The sequence below is a fragment of the Zalophus californianus genome, chromosome 9 (genome assembly GCF_009762305.2).
Source record: "Zalophus californianus isolate mZalCal1 chromosome 9, mZalCal1.pri.v2, whole genome shotgun sequence".
Classification (NCBI taxonomy): Eukaryota; Metazoa; Chordata; class Mammalia; order Carnivora; family Otariidae; genus Zalophus; species Zalophus californianus.
Genome location: NC_045603.1, coordinates 8,053,474 through 8,065,710, shown reverse-complemented (window position 1 = coordinate 8,065,710; position 12,237 = coordinate 8,053,474). Strand labels below are relative to the sequence as shown.

Here is a 12,237-nt window from a genome sequence, read left to right as displayed (position 1 = left end):
AAATAGCAAGACTTTTATTTGTATCTAGTTCTATCACAGGTAAGAACACAGCATGTAATCCAGCTCAGTGGATCAACCTGTTATTACTTTCTTCCATGAGGATTTTACCTTCTGCTGGACTCAAAGCACCTCCTTTCCATACAGAATTACTCTCAATTCTGAAACTACCATCTGTGAACCAGACAAATTACCTGGCATCGTTGGGCAGTTGGTTGAAAGAAGAGACCCAAGGAAAAAAGGCTCATAAATATAAGTCTGTCCCATCCCCTGGTCGCATGCTTTATATAGTGCATTTCCATTTCATGATGCAACTTTTTTGGGCCTCTCTCTTCTTACTGGAATGTTTTTCTGACATTAGCAATGATACGATAGGTATTTCAGGTCCTAATTTGCTCTTGTAAGTCTTTTAGTTATTGGGGCGATCTCAGCAAATGCCCCAAAATAAATCAGCAACTGTCTTTCAAAAGACATAGAGTGGAAAGCAGCATCTAATAATGTCTTAACACCAAAGCCAGAGGTCATCTTGGAGTAGTGATTATGGCTTTTGCTGGAAATTCCAGTTGGTATGAGTGCAAGGGCTGACACTTTCTAATATCATTTCAGTGTTAGGATCATATGGTTCTAACATAATAGCTTAAGTCATAGCCTTCTGCAGTCTAAGAAGCCTTTTTTTGTTAAGGCCCCTAATCAAATAAGGCCTTTTTCATTGTGATTTTATGAATTGGGGCCAAGAACATCCCTAAGTGGAGTATGGTTTTTCTAAAAACCAAGTATGTGCAGTATGTGTTGTTGAACCTCTTCAATCTGAGGGTCAGGGACTGATAACAATTTATTCCTAGTGGTTTGATATGTCACAGATTGCTCCAACCTATGTAATCTCCCAAAATTCCATAGTCTATGTGGAGCCCTGGATTTCTAGCAAGGTTAATTAGTCATCCCCAATCAGTCATATGATTTATGACCTTAGTAAAGTCTCTTTTAACTTGATCTGCAGTTTCGGATGAAAATAATAATACCCAGGCGCCAGGGTGGCTCAGTCGGTTAAGCATCTGACTCTTGATCTCAGCTCAGGTCTTGATCTCCTCCTGGTCGTGAATTCAAGCCCCACATTGCGCTCCACACTTGGCATGGAGCCTACTTTAAAAAATTAAATAAAGGGGAAATAAAAAGAAAATAATACCATCAGTATGTTGTATTGTCCAGCTATATTAGATCTCAGTCATGCCTCATCAGATTGTGACAATATTCAGAAGAGTTTTAATATTTTTGAGGTAATACTGTATATTTTAAACCAATCCACAAGAATGCAAATTGTTGTAGGCTCTCACTGGTGATTAATAATGAGAAAACTGCATTTGCCAGATAGTAGAGAATACCAGTCACCTTTAGCTTGTATGAATTGAATAGTCTGGACTGTACTGGAAGCAGCAGGTTATGGTTTTATTGAGCCCCCTTGTAGTCTACTGTTTGTGACCTGATTCAACAGTCTTCCTCATTGGCCACACTGGCTTATTTCAGTGAGTTTATGGACACTAATATACTTGTATCTGACATTTCTTTATTTAGGATAGTTATTTCTTATTGCCTTCCAGGTATCCAATAATGTTTCAGATTTACTAGTTTAATTGGCTTGGGTTAATTCTAAAGGCTCCCATGTTGCATGTCTGATGAGTACTGGGTGAAGAGAGGATCCAGGTTACTCCTTTTTTCCTTGTTACCCAGTAGGCGGAGGAATTTTTATTCAAACATTATATTCATATCAGTTATACAGTCAGTTTAGGGAGACATCACAGTATCCTTTTTTATTATACATTCTAACTTCTAAATAGACTTTAATTTTTATTCTTTTCAGAGTAGCATCCCCACATTCCCTTGAATTAATTCTGTCATCCCTAAGAGGTTCATTTGCAGTCTCCTAGGCAGTGCTGCATAGTGTTCCTGTATTCAGTAGATCTAAAAGAGTTTCTTCTCTGCATCCAGCCATTCACTCACAAATTTGTTAAAATGTCTTGAGTTCCCTGCCATAGATGACCTGGCATGATATGAAGCATAACAATCTTCTTTTTCCATATTATCTTTATATTAAAAGCCTGTATTTTGGCATCTGATGATAGTGGTTCATTGGAATCTTTTTCTTTCTAAAATTCCTCTAAACTCAGATAAATTGAGTATATCTGCCTTGGGATTTTTATATCCTGAGAAGTTTGAAGACAGGCAGTTGCCAATTCTCTGCCTTACTGTAAAATTATCAAAGCTTGGCACTTTCAATTTCTGCCTTTTTATTTCATTTTTAATTAAACATAAAAAACTGAATTGTTGGGCACCTGGGTGGCTCAGTTGTTAAGCATCTACCTTCGGCTCAGGTCATGATCCCAGAGTCCTGGGATCAAGCCCCACATCGGGCTCCCTGCTCAGCGGGAAGCCTGCTTCTTCCTCTCGCACTCCCCCTGCTTGTATTCCCTCTCTTGCTGCCTGTCTCTCTGTCAAATAAATAAATAAAATCTTTAAAAAAAAAACAATTGTTTTAGGATCTGAATTGTTACCCCCTTATTTTCTTTCCATTTGCTATTTTTTTGTTGTAAAATTTATATAACATAAAACTTACTTTTTTAACCATTTTTAGGTGTACAATTCAGTGGCATTAGGTACATTCACATTGTTGTACAACCAGTACCATTATCTATTTCCAGAACTTTCTCATCATCCCAAATAGAAACACAGATCTGTAACCATTAGACAATAACTCCCATTTCTCCTCCCTCCAGCCCCTGGTAACCTCAAACCTACTTTGAACTTGCCTACTAGAATCATACAACATTTATCTGTTTTTTTCTTGTGTTACCTATGCTTTTGGTGTCATATCAAAAAATTATTGCCAAATCCAAGGTCATGAAGCTTTTCCCCTATGTTTTCCTCTTAAGAGTTTTATAGTTTCAGTTCTTATGTTTTGGTCTTTTGATCCATTTTTTTTTAGTTAATTTTTGTATGTGTTTCTTAGCAGAAACATATGGGTAAATCTTCATGACCTTGGATTTGGCAATGGATTCTTAGATATGACACCAAAGGCAGTAGTAACAACAACAATAAAAAATAGATAAATTGAACTTCATCAAAATTAAAAGCTTTTGTGCATCAAAAGACATTATCAAGGGAGTAAAAAATAACTTATGAACAAGAGAAGTAATTGCAAATCTATATTTGATAACAATCTAATATCCAGAATATATAAAGAACTCTTACAACTCAACAACAAAAAGACAAGGGTCCGATTTTATTCTTTTGCATGTCCTCTTTCTTATTGGATTTTATTTCTCCTGTGAAGTCCTAAACTCATTATTATCTTTTTATTATCCATAGGAGGAAGTTGAGATTAAAGATCTGAAACTATCTTTTTACGTCTTCCTGGGGTCCAACAACAAAGTCATATATGAAATCCTTTATTACAGTGTCAGTCATAACCTGAGTCAGGAGGATCCTATAAGGGTGTTCATTTTCTTCATCAGATAGCCAGTGCAGTAGTACCTGCATCCACAGCACTGATGCAGCTTTAGGACGCAGTGACCATTTATATAACAAGGGAGAGGAAGAGCAATTGTCCTTCTATGTTGGACCCCTCCCTTAATCCATTCTAGTAAACTAGGGATTGTCATGTGAACCACAGTGAACACTAACATTTCCCTACCCTCAGCAGTATTTAAAGCCAGAGATACTGTTCCTTGATCTAAAATTCTCAGGAGCCATTTTTAAAAAGAATTCATCAGGTTGTTGTATCTAAATCTGCAAAATGGCTCATTTCCTTCACTGAATAATCCCTTTCATGATCTTTTGTCCTCCATCATCAGTCTTGAATTAGTTGTGAAAAGGTGAAATTCTCCTGGAGAGTCGTCTTGCTTTCAGCAAAGAGCAACCACCACCACTGAGTTTTTAATAGAACTGTCATTGATTTGCAGCTCCCTTCCAATCTATTTTGCTAGCTGCTGAAGTTCAGGTTTTATTATTTCCTGATTCCACTGATTTCAAAGCCAGTGCTAATTCAAACCAAGGATGGCTTGGCAGTCACCCAAGCTCATAGTAGTACTTTCATCCTCCTTATCAGAATCATTTCTTCTTTCAAAATAATGCTTTAACCATATATTTAATTAAGAATAATTCAGATATGCTAGAACAACTGGATATCCACATGCAAAAGAATGATGTTGGATCCCTACCTCACACCATATACAAAAATTCACTCAAAATGCATCAAAGACCTAAACTTAAGAGCTAAAACTGTAAAATTCTTAGCAGAAACATACATGTGAATCTTCATGACCTTGAATTTGGCAATGGATTCTTCGGTATGACATCAAAATAAGCAACACAAGAAAAACAGATAAATTGGACTTCATCAAAATTAAAAACTTCTGTGCATCAATCAAACAACACTATCAAAAAAGTGAAAAGACAACCTACAGAACAGGAGAAAATATTTGCAAGCCATTTATACAGTAAAGGTATAGTATCCAGAATATGTAAAGAACTCCTGCAACTCAAAAACAAAAAGACAACCCAGTTTAAAAATGGATAAAGGAGGAGGCTGGGTGGCTCAGTCAGTTAAACATCTACTTTCAGCTCAGGTCATGATCCCAGGGTCCTGGGATTGAGCCCCAAGTTGGGCTCCCTGCCGAGAAGGGAGCCTGCTTCTGCCTCTCCCCACCGGTTGTGCTCGGTCTCGTTCGCTCTCACTCTCTCAAATAATCTTTTTTTTTAAAGATTTTATTTATTTATTTGAGAGAGAGAATGAGATAGAGAGCATGAGGAGGGGGAGGGTCAGAGGGAGAAGCAGACTCCCGCTGAGCAGGAGCCCGATAACGGGACTCGATCCTGGGACTCCAGGATCATGACCTGAGCCAAAGGCAGTCGCTCAACCAACTGAGCCACCCAGGTGGCCCATAAATAATCTTTTTTAAAAAATAGGCAGAGGACTTAAATGGGCATTTCCCCAAAGAAGATATACAAATGACCAATAAGCACATGAAGAGATGCTTAATATCATTAGCTGTTAGGAAAATGCAAATAAAAACCAAATGAGATACTACTTCATACCCAGTAAGATGACTATAATTTAAAAACAAAATACACAGGAGGGGAAGATGTTGGTGAATAGGAGAACCCTAGGCTCATTTCATCCCACAAATACAACTAGATAACTATCAAATCATCCTAAGTACCCCAGAAATTGATGTTAAGACTGGCAGGACAAACTCTACAACTAAAGGTAGGGAATAAGCCACATCAAAGAAGGTAGGAAATGCAGAGAACGGCTTGGGAGATAATCAGATTGTGGCCGCTCTGGTGGGAGGGAGCCACAGTCCCAGTGAAGGGGCAAGAGACAAACTAGCACACAAGGGAGCACATGGGGAAAACAATCCCCATAGCAATTGGCCTGGAAAGCAGGAGGGCCCAAATTTTGTGAGTTCTTGCAGCCAGAAGGGCTTAAAGCCTGGAGTTCAAAAGGTTAGCAGGCTTGGCTCTGGGAGAGCTCAGAGGACAATGGGGCTGTTCTTGGAGAAAAGGCAGGGCAAACAGCCTGTGGACATACTGCATGGAAACAGCTATCTAAAGAGCTATCTGAAGGGCACACACTGGGGGTCGGGGGGGTTTGTTGCTCATCTCAGAGCATGTCCCAGAGAGGCAGCAATCACGGAGAGGTCCCTCTGGGAACAAAGGAACTGGCAGGCCCCATTTCTCTCTCCTACGTTTCAGCATAAGCACGGGGCCACCTGTGAGAATCAGCACAGCGTCAGCACTTGCTACCTAACTTGCTTACACCAAGTCCCACCCCCAGTGCTCTGGTGGAACTGCCCTTCTCATTCACACTCCCCTCAGTCCTAGCTCATTAGGCCCCCTCCCCCAGAAGACTGGCCCAAACCCTTGCCAACACCATGTCTCCTGGCCCAGGAGTTTTATAAGGCCTTGGTTCCAGTGGCATCAGCAACAGATCTCATTTCACAAGCAAACCAGAGCACACCTAGGTGAAATGTACCACATTCAGGCCAGGGACCAGACACTGCTCACAAAAGGCAGAGAGCCCCTGAAGACAACTGGCCTGAAGGGTAAAGCAGCCAGGACACAACAGCAGGGTGCAAGCACACACATTGGAGATACTCCCAGAAGCACCAAGCCCTGGGCAACAGGGGACACTACATTGCAGGGCATTACAGGACCTCTTCGTAAAAGCAATACCCTCAAGAACAGGAGACGTACCTGACTCTCCTAACATACAGAAACAGGCACAGAGACTTAGACAAAATGAAATGACAGGGGAATTTGACCCAAGTGAAAGAACAGGACAAGGCCATGGCCAGAGAGCTACAAACAAAACATATAAGTAACATGCCTGATGGAGAATTTAAAGCAATGATCATAAGGTTACTCACTGGACTTGACAGTGAGACCATTAACACAGAGATAAAGAATAACATAGCAGAGATAAGGGCTCAATAAACAAAATGAGAAACATGCTTGATGGAATAACAGCAGGCTGGAAGAAGCAGAGAAACGATGACCTAAAAGACAGAGTAATGGAAGGTAATCAAGATAAACAAAAGGGAGAAGAAAATTATGCAAAATGAGGATAGACTTACGGAACTCAGTGACTCCATCAAACATAATAACATACATATTATAGGAGTCCCAGAAGAAGAAGAGAGAGAAAAAGGGACAGAATTTTTTGAAGATACAGTAGCTGAAGACTTCCCTGATCTGGAAGAGGAAACCACTCCAGATCCAGGAGGCACAGAAAACCCCCAACAAAACCAACAAAAGTAGATCCACACCAAGACATATTGTAATTAAAATGGCAAAATACAGGGGCACCTGGCTGGCTCCGTTGGTAGAGCATGCAGCTCTTGATCTCAGGATCATGAGTTAAAGCCCAACATTGGGTGTAGAGATTGCTTTTTTAAATAATAAATAAATGGCAAAGTACAGTGATAAAGAAAAAATACTAAAAGCAGTAAGACGGGGCGCCTGGGTGGCTCAGTTGTTAAGTGTCTGCCTTCAGCTCAGGTCATAATCCTAGAGTCCTGGGATCGAGCCCCACATCGGGCTCCCAGCTCGTGGGGAGTCTGCTTCTCCCTCTCCCACTCCCCCTGCTGTATTCCCTCTCTCGCTGTGTCTCTCTCTGTCAAATAAATAAAATCTTTAAAAATAAAATAAAAGCAGTAAGACAAAAGAAGACAGTTACATATAAAGGAAACCCCATAAGTCTATCAGATTTTTCAGCAGAAGCTTTCCAAGCCAGAAAGGACTGGCATGATATATTCAAAGTGCTGAATAGGAAAAACCTGCAGCCAAAATATTCTATCCAGCAAAGCTATCTTCGGAATAAAAGGAAAGATAGTTTCCCAGACAAACAAAAACTAGAGGATTTCATGACCACTAAACCAGCCATGCAAGAAATATTAAAGGGGAAAGGAAAGACCAAAAATGACAATATAAAGGTAGGAAACACAAAAGTGGTAAAAATGAGTATTTCTGTTAAAAATCAGCCAGGAGGGGCGCCTGGGTGGCTCAGTTGGTTAAGCGGCTGCTTTTGGCTCAGGTCATGATCCTGGGGTCCTGGGATCGAGCCCTGCATCCAGCTCCCTTCTCAGCAGAGAGCCTGCTTCTCCCTCTCCCTCTGCCTGCTACTCTGCCTACTTGTGCTCTCTATCTATCTGTCAAATAAATAAAATCTTTAAAAAATAAATAAACAAACAAAAATCAGTCAAGGAACTCACAAAATAAAAAGATGTCAAATATAACACCATATACCTAAAATGTGCGGAGGAGAGGAGTAAAGAATGGGTTCAAACTTAAACAACCATCATATATACAAACCTCATGGTAACCACAAATTAGAAACCACTAATATGCAGAGAATAAAGAGAGAGAAATCCAAATATATCGCTAAGGAAAACCAGCAAACCATGAAAGAGAGAAAGACAAGAAAGGGTCAGAGAAAATCTTCAGAAACAACCACAAAACAAGTAATAAAATGGCAATTAATCTACCATTAATTACTCTGAATGTAAATGGATTAAACACTCCAATCAAAAGACAAAGGATGACAAAATGGGTAAAAAAAACAAGCCCATCTATATCGATAGTCTACAGGAGACTCATTTTTTTTTAAAGATTTTATTTATTTATTTGACAGAAATACAGCGAGAGAGGGAAGACAAGCAGAGGGGAGTCGGAGAGGGAGAAGCAGGCTTCCTGTTGAGCAGAGAGCCCGATGCAGGGCTCGATCCCAGGACCCTGGGACCATGACCTGAGCCAAAGGCAGACGCCTAACAACTGAGCCACCCAGGCGCCCCTACAAAGACTAATTTTAGACCTAAAGACACATATTGGGAGTGAGGGGATGGAGAAACATTTATCATGCAAATGGATGTAAAAAGAAAGCTGGAGTAGGGGCACCTGGGTGGCTCAGTCGCTAAGCATCTGCCTTCCGCTTAGGTCATGATCCCAGGGTCCAGGGATTGAGCCCCTGCTCAGCCGGGAGTCTGCTTCTCTCTTTCTCTCTCTCAAATAAATAACATCTTTGAAAAAGAAAGAAAGCTAGAGTAGCAATACTTAGACAAAATAGACTTTTAAAACAAAGACTATAACAAGAGACAAAGTAGGACACTAAAATAATGAAGGGGATAATCCAGCAAGAAGATATAACAATTTTAAATATTTATGGGAGCACCCAAATACATAAAACAGTTAATAACAAACATAAAAGAACTAATCAATAATAATACAATAAGAGTAGGGGACTTTAACACCCCACTTACATCAATGGACAGATCATCTAAATAGAAAATCAAGGAAACAATGGCTTTGAATGACTTAACAGATATATTAAGAACATTCCATTCTAAGACAGAAGAATACACATTCTTTTCAAGTGTAGATGGAATGTTCTCCAGAATACATCACATATTAGGTTGCAAAACAAACCTCAACAAATTCCAAAAGATCGAAGTTATACCATGCATATTTTCTGACCATAATACTATGAAACCAGAAGTCAACCATAAAAAATCTGGAAAGACCACGAATATATAGAGGTTAAATAACATGCTACTAAACAATGAATGAGTCAACCAGGAAATAAAAGAAGAAATAAAGTACATGGAAACAAATGAAAATGAAAACAACATTTCAAAATCTTTGGGATGCAGCAAAAGCAGTCCTAAGAGGGAAGTTTATAGCAATACAAGCCTACCTCAAGAAGCAAGAAAAATCTCAAACAACCTATCCTTACTCCTAAAGGAGCTAGAAAAACAAAGCCTAAAACCAGCAAAAGGAAGGAAATAATAAAGATTAGAGCAGAAACAAATGATATAGAAACTAAAAAAACAATAGAACAGATCAATAAAATCAGGAGCTGGTTCTTTGAAAAAAATCAATAAAATTGATAAACCTCTAGCCAGACTCCTCAAGAAAAAAAGAGAAAGGACCCAGATATATGAAATCCCAAATGAAAGAGGAAAAATAACAAACACCACAGAAATACAAACAATTGTAAGAGAATATTATGAAAAACTAATGCCACCAAATTGGACAACATAGAAGAAATGGATAAATTCCTAGAAACATATAACTTACCAAAACTAAAACAGGAAGAAATAGAAAATTTGAACAGTCCCATTACCAGCAAAAAAATTGAATCAGTACTCAAAAAACTCCCAACAAAAAGTTCAGAACCAGACGGCTTCACAGGTGAATTCTACCAGACATTTAAAAAAGAGTTAATGCCTATTCTTCTCAAAAAATAGAAAATAGAAAAGGAAGGAAAACTTACAAATTCATTTTATGAGGCCAGCATTACCCTGCAACCAAAACCAGATAAAGACCCCACAATAAAAGAGAACCACAGGCCAGTATCTCTGATGAACATAGATGCAGATATCCTCAACAAAGTACTAGCAAACTGAATACAGCAATACGTAAAATCATTCACCACAATCAAGTGAGATTTTTTTCCTGGGTTGCAAGGGTGGGTCAATATTTGCAAATCAATCAACATGATATATCACATCAATAAAAGAAAGGATAAGAACCATATGATCATTTCAGTAGACACAGAAAAAGCATTTGATAAAGTACAACATTGATCCATGATAAAACCCTCAACAGGGGCGCCTGGGTGGCTCAGTTAAGTGTCTGACTTTGGCTCAGGTCATGAACCCAGGGTCCTGGGATCGAGCCCCACATCAGGCTCTCTGCTCAAGCAGGAAGCCTGCTTCTCCCTCTCCCATTCCCCCTGCTTGTGTTCCCTCACTTGCTGTCTCTTCTCTCTGTCAAATAAATTTTAAAAATCTTAAAAAAGAAAGAAAGAAATGCAAAAGTTACCCACCCAATTTAAAAAAAAAAAAACAACCCTCAACAGAGTAGGTTTAGATACCACATGAAAAGATGCTCATCATCACCCATCATCAAGGAAATGCAAATCAATGTCCATGTCCTCAGTGTACATTCCAGTTGAGGAGAGACAGTAAACAAACATGCTGTATAGTTAGCTGGAATTAAATGCTGTGAAGAAAAGGAAGCAGTAGAAGGGAATGAAGTGTGGTAGAAGTGCTAAGTGAGGTGGGGTTGTCAGAAAGGCCTCTCTGAGGAAGAAACATTTGAGGAAGGATCAGAATGAGAACAGGGGCAAGCCACACAGCTATTTCATGGCCAGCCCACTTGCTTTCCCTCTGTTGGGCTTTATGATGATGTCATTGCCTTATATTTGGAAAAATGTTATTAAAAACATTCCTTCCCATATTGCCTTCACTCTTAGAACATAACTCGAGAGAAATTCCTTTCTAGTGGTAGAATCGTATAATCCTATCCCTGTGCAGCTGATTTGTTTTTATCCCATAGACATGGGAAATATAGCTGACAGTTTCCCTTTTCACACTGGTTACTAGAAAACTCAGATAAATTTGTGGCCCATCCATAGTTGCCGTAGTAATTGTGAAGGTCATTATGGTATGCATTCTTAGTTTTTTGAGCTCCATTCTGCTTAAGGCTTGCTTTTCTTTAATTCTGCCATGAATTTGTGCCATCTTGTTGTATTTTGTGTATCCATGTAAACTAGTCAAAATCTTTTTGGAATAAGGTACAGTGGTGAATTATAAACATTGTACGTTCATTAAAAAAAGGAAACACGTGGAATGGCTATCACAGAGAAATAAAGTATTTCTACTATAGGTCACTGATTCTGAACTTGGGGCAGTTTTGTCCTTCAAAGATTTTTTTAATTTATTTTTTGACAGCGAGAGAGGGAACACAAACGGGGAGTGGGAGAGGGAGAAGCAGGCTTCCCACTGAGCAGGGAGCCCGATGTGGGGCTTGATCCCAGGACCCTGGAATCATGACCCGAGCCAAAGGCAGATGCTAAATGACTGAGCCACCCAGGTGCCCCAGTTTTGTCCTTTAGGGGATATCTTGCAGTATCTGATTCTCAGTTGGGGAGTGCTGCTGGCACCCTAAAAAGAGCTATATAGTCCAAAATGTCGACAGTGCTAAGGTTGGGAAACCTTACGGTAGACTGGACCATTCGATCCATAATTTCATACATTTCTGGGCTACTTTGTTACATAAATGACAAATGTGTTCCCATGTAGCTTACTCTGGCATACCAATGTATATTCTGAGTGTGATTGTTGAGTCACCCTTCCACTAAATCTGTTATCAGTCAAATAGTCCTGAAAGCAATAGTTTCCTCTTCAGAAGTCTATATTATCGGGTCACAAAGTCACAACTTCAGGTCAGCAAAATTGGGGAGAAGGGTGCTTTTCATTTGAGCTGCAGTATTTTGAATGTTTGAGTAAGCAATGTATTTAAAATGAGACTGTTCATCCTCCATTCTGTTTACAGGCTTTCGTAGAGACCATGTTTGCCAGTAAAGCTCCCATGGAGGAAGGCTTCCTTTATGCGAAGGTGAGCTTTAAAAGATTGGAAAGGTTTTATTGGAGACAAAAATAGTAATAAGTAAAGTAATTTCATTGATTTGCCAATGACATCCAGTTGGCTTTCATGTAAGTGACCAGGATATCAGTGGAGAGGATTTGGTTCTTAAATGTCACTGATAATTTATTAGATGTGTCTAAAATACACAGAGCTACAGTTAAATGAAAATTGCAAAGCAGAACAGATGAAAAAGCAAAGACTTAGTCAAATGTGAGCGAGAATACTGTTTAAGTAAATGTAAAGGAGGAGAATCGGAGT

At 39.3% G+C, this 12,237-nt stretch overlaps 1 protein-coding gene across 5 annotated transcripts in view; it reads left to right on the top strand.

Annotated features, from left to right (window-relative positions):
* The window catches only part of XPNPEP3 (X-prolyl aminopeptidase 3), a 76,936-nt gene that overhangs the window by 37,006 nt on the left and 27,693 nt on the right, over nt 1-12,237 (top strand). For all 5 annotated transcript variants that reach the window (XR_003519669.2, XM_035721955.1, XM_035721954.1 and 2 more), the window contains one exon: nt 11,887-11,949. Coding sequence is in view for 4 of the 5 variants with exons in the window: in XM_035721955.1 (XP_035577848.1) it covers nt 11,887-11,949 (63 nt within the window). In the remaining variant the exon portion in view is untranslated. The remainder of the gene's footprint in view (nt 1-11,886; nt 11,950-12,237) is intronic.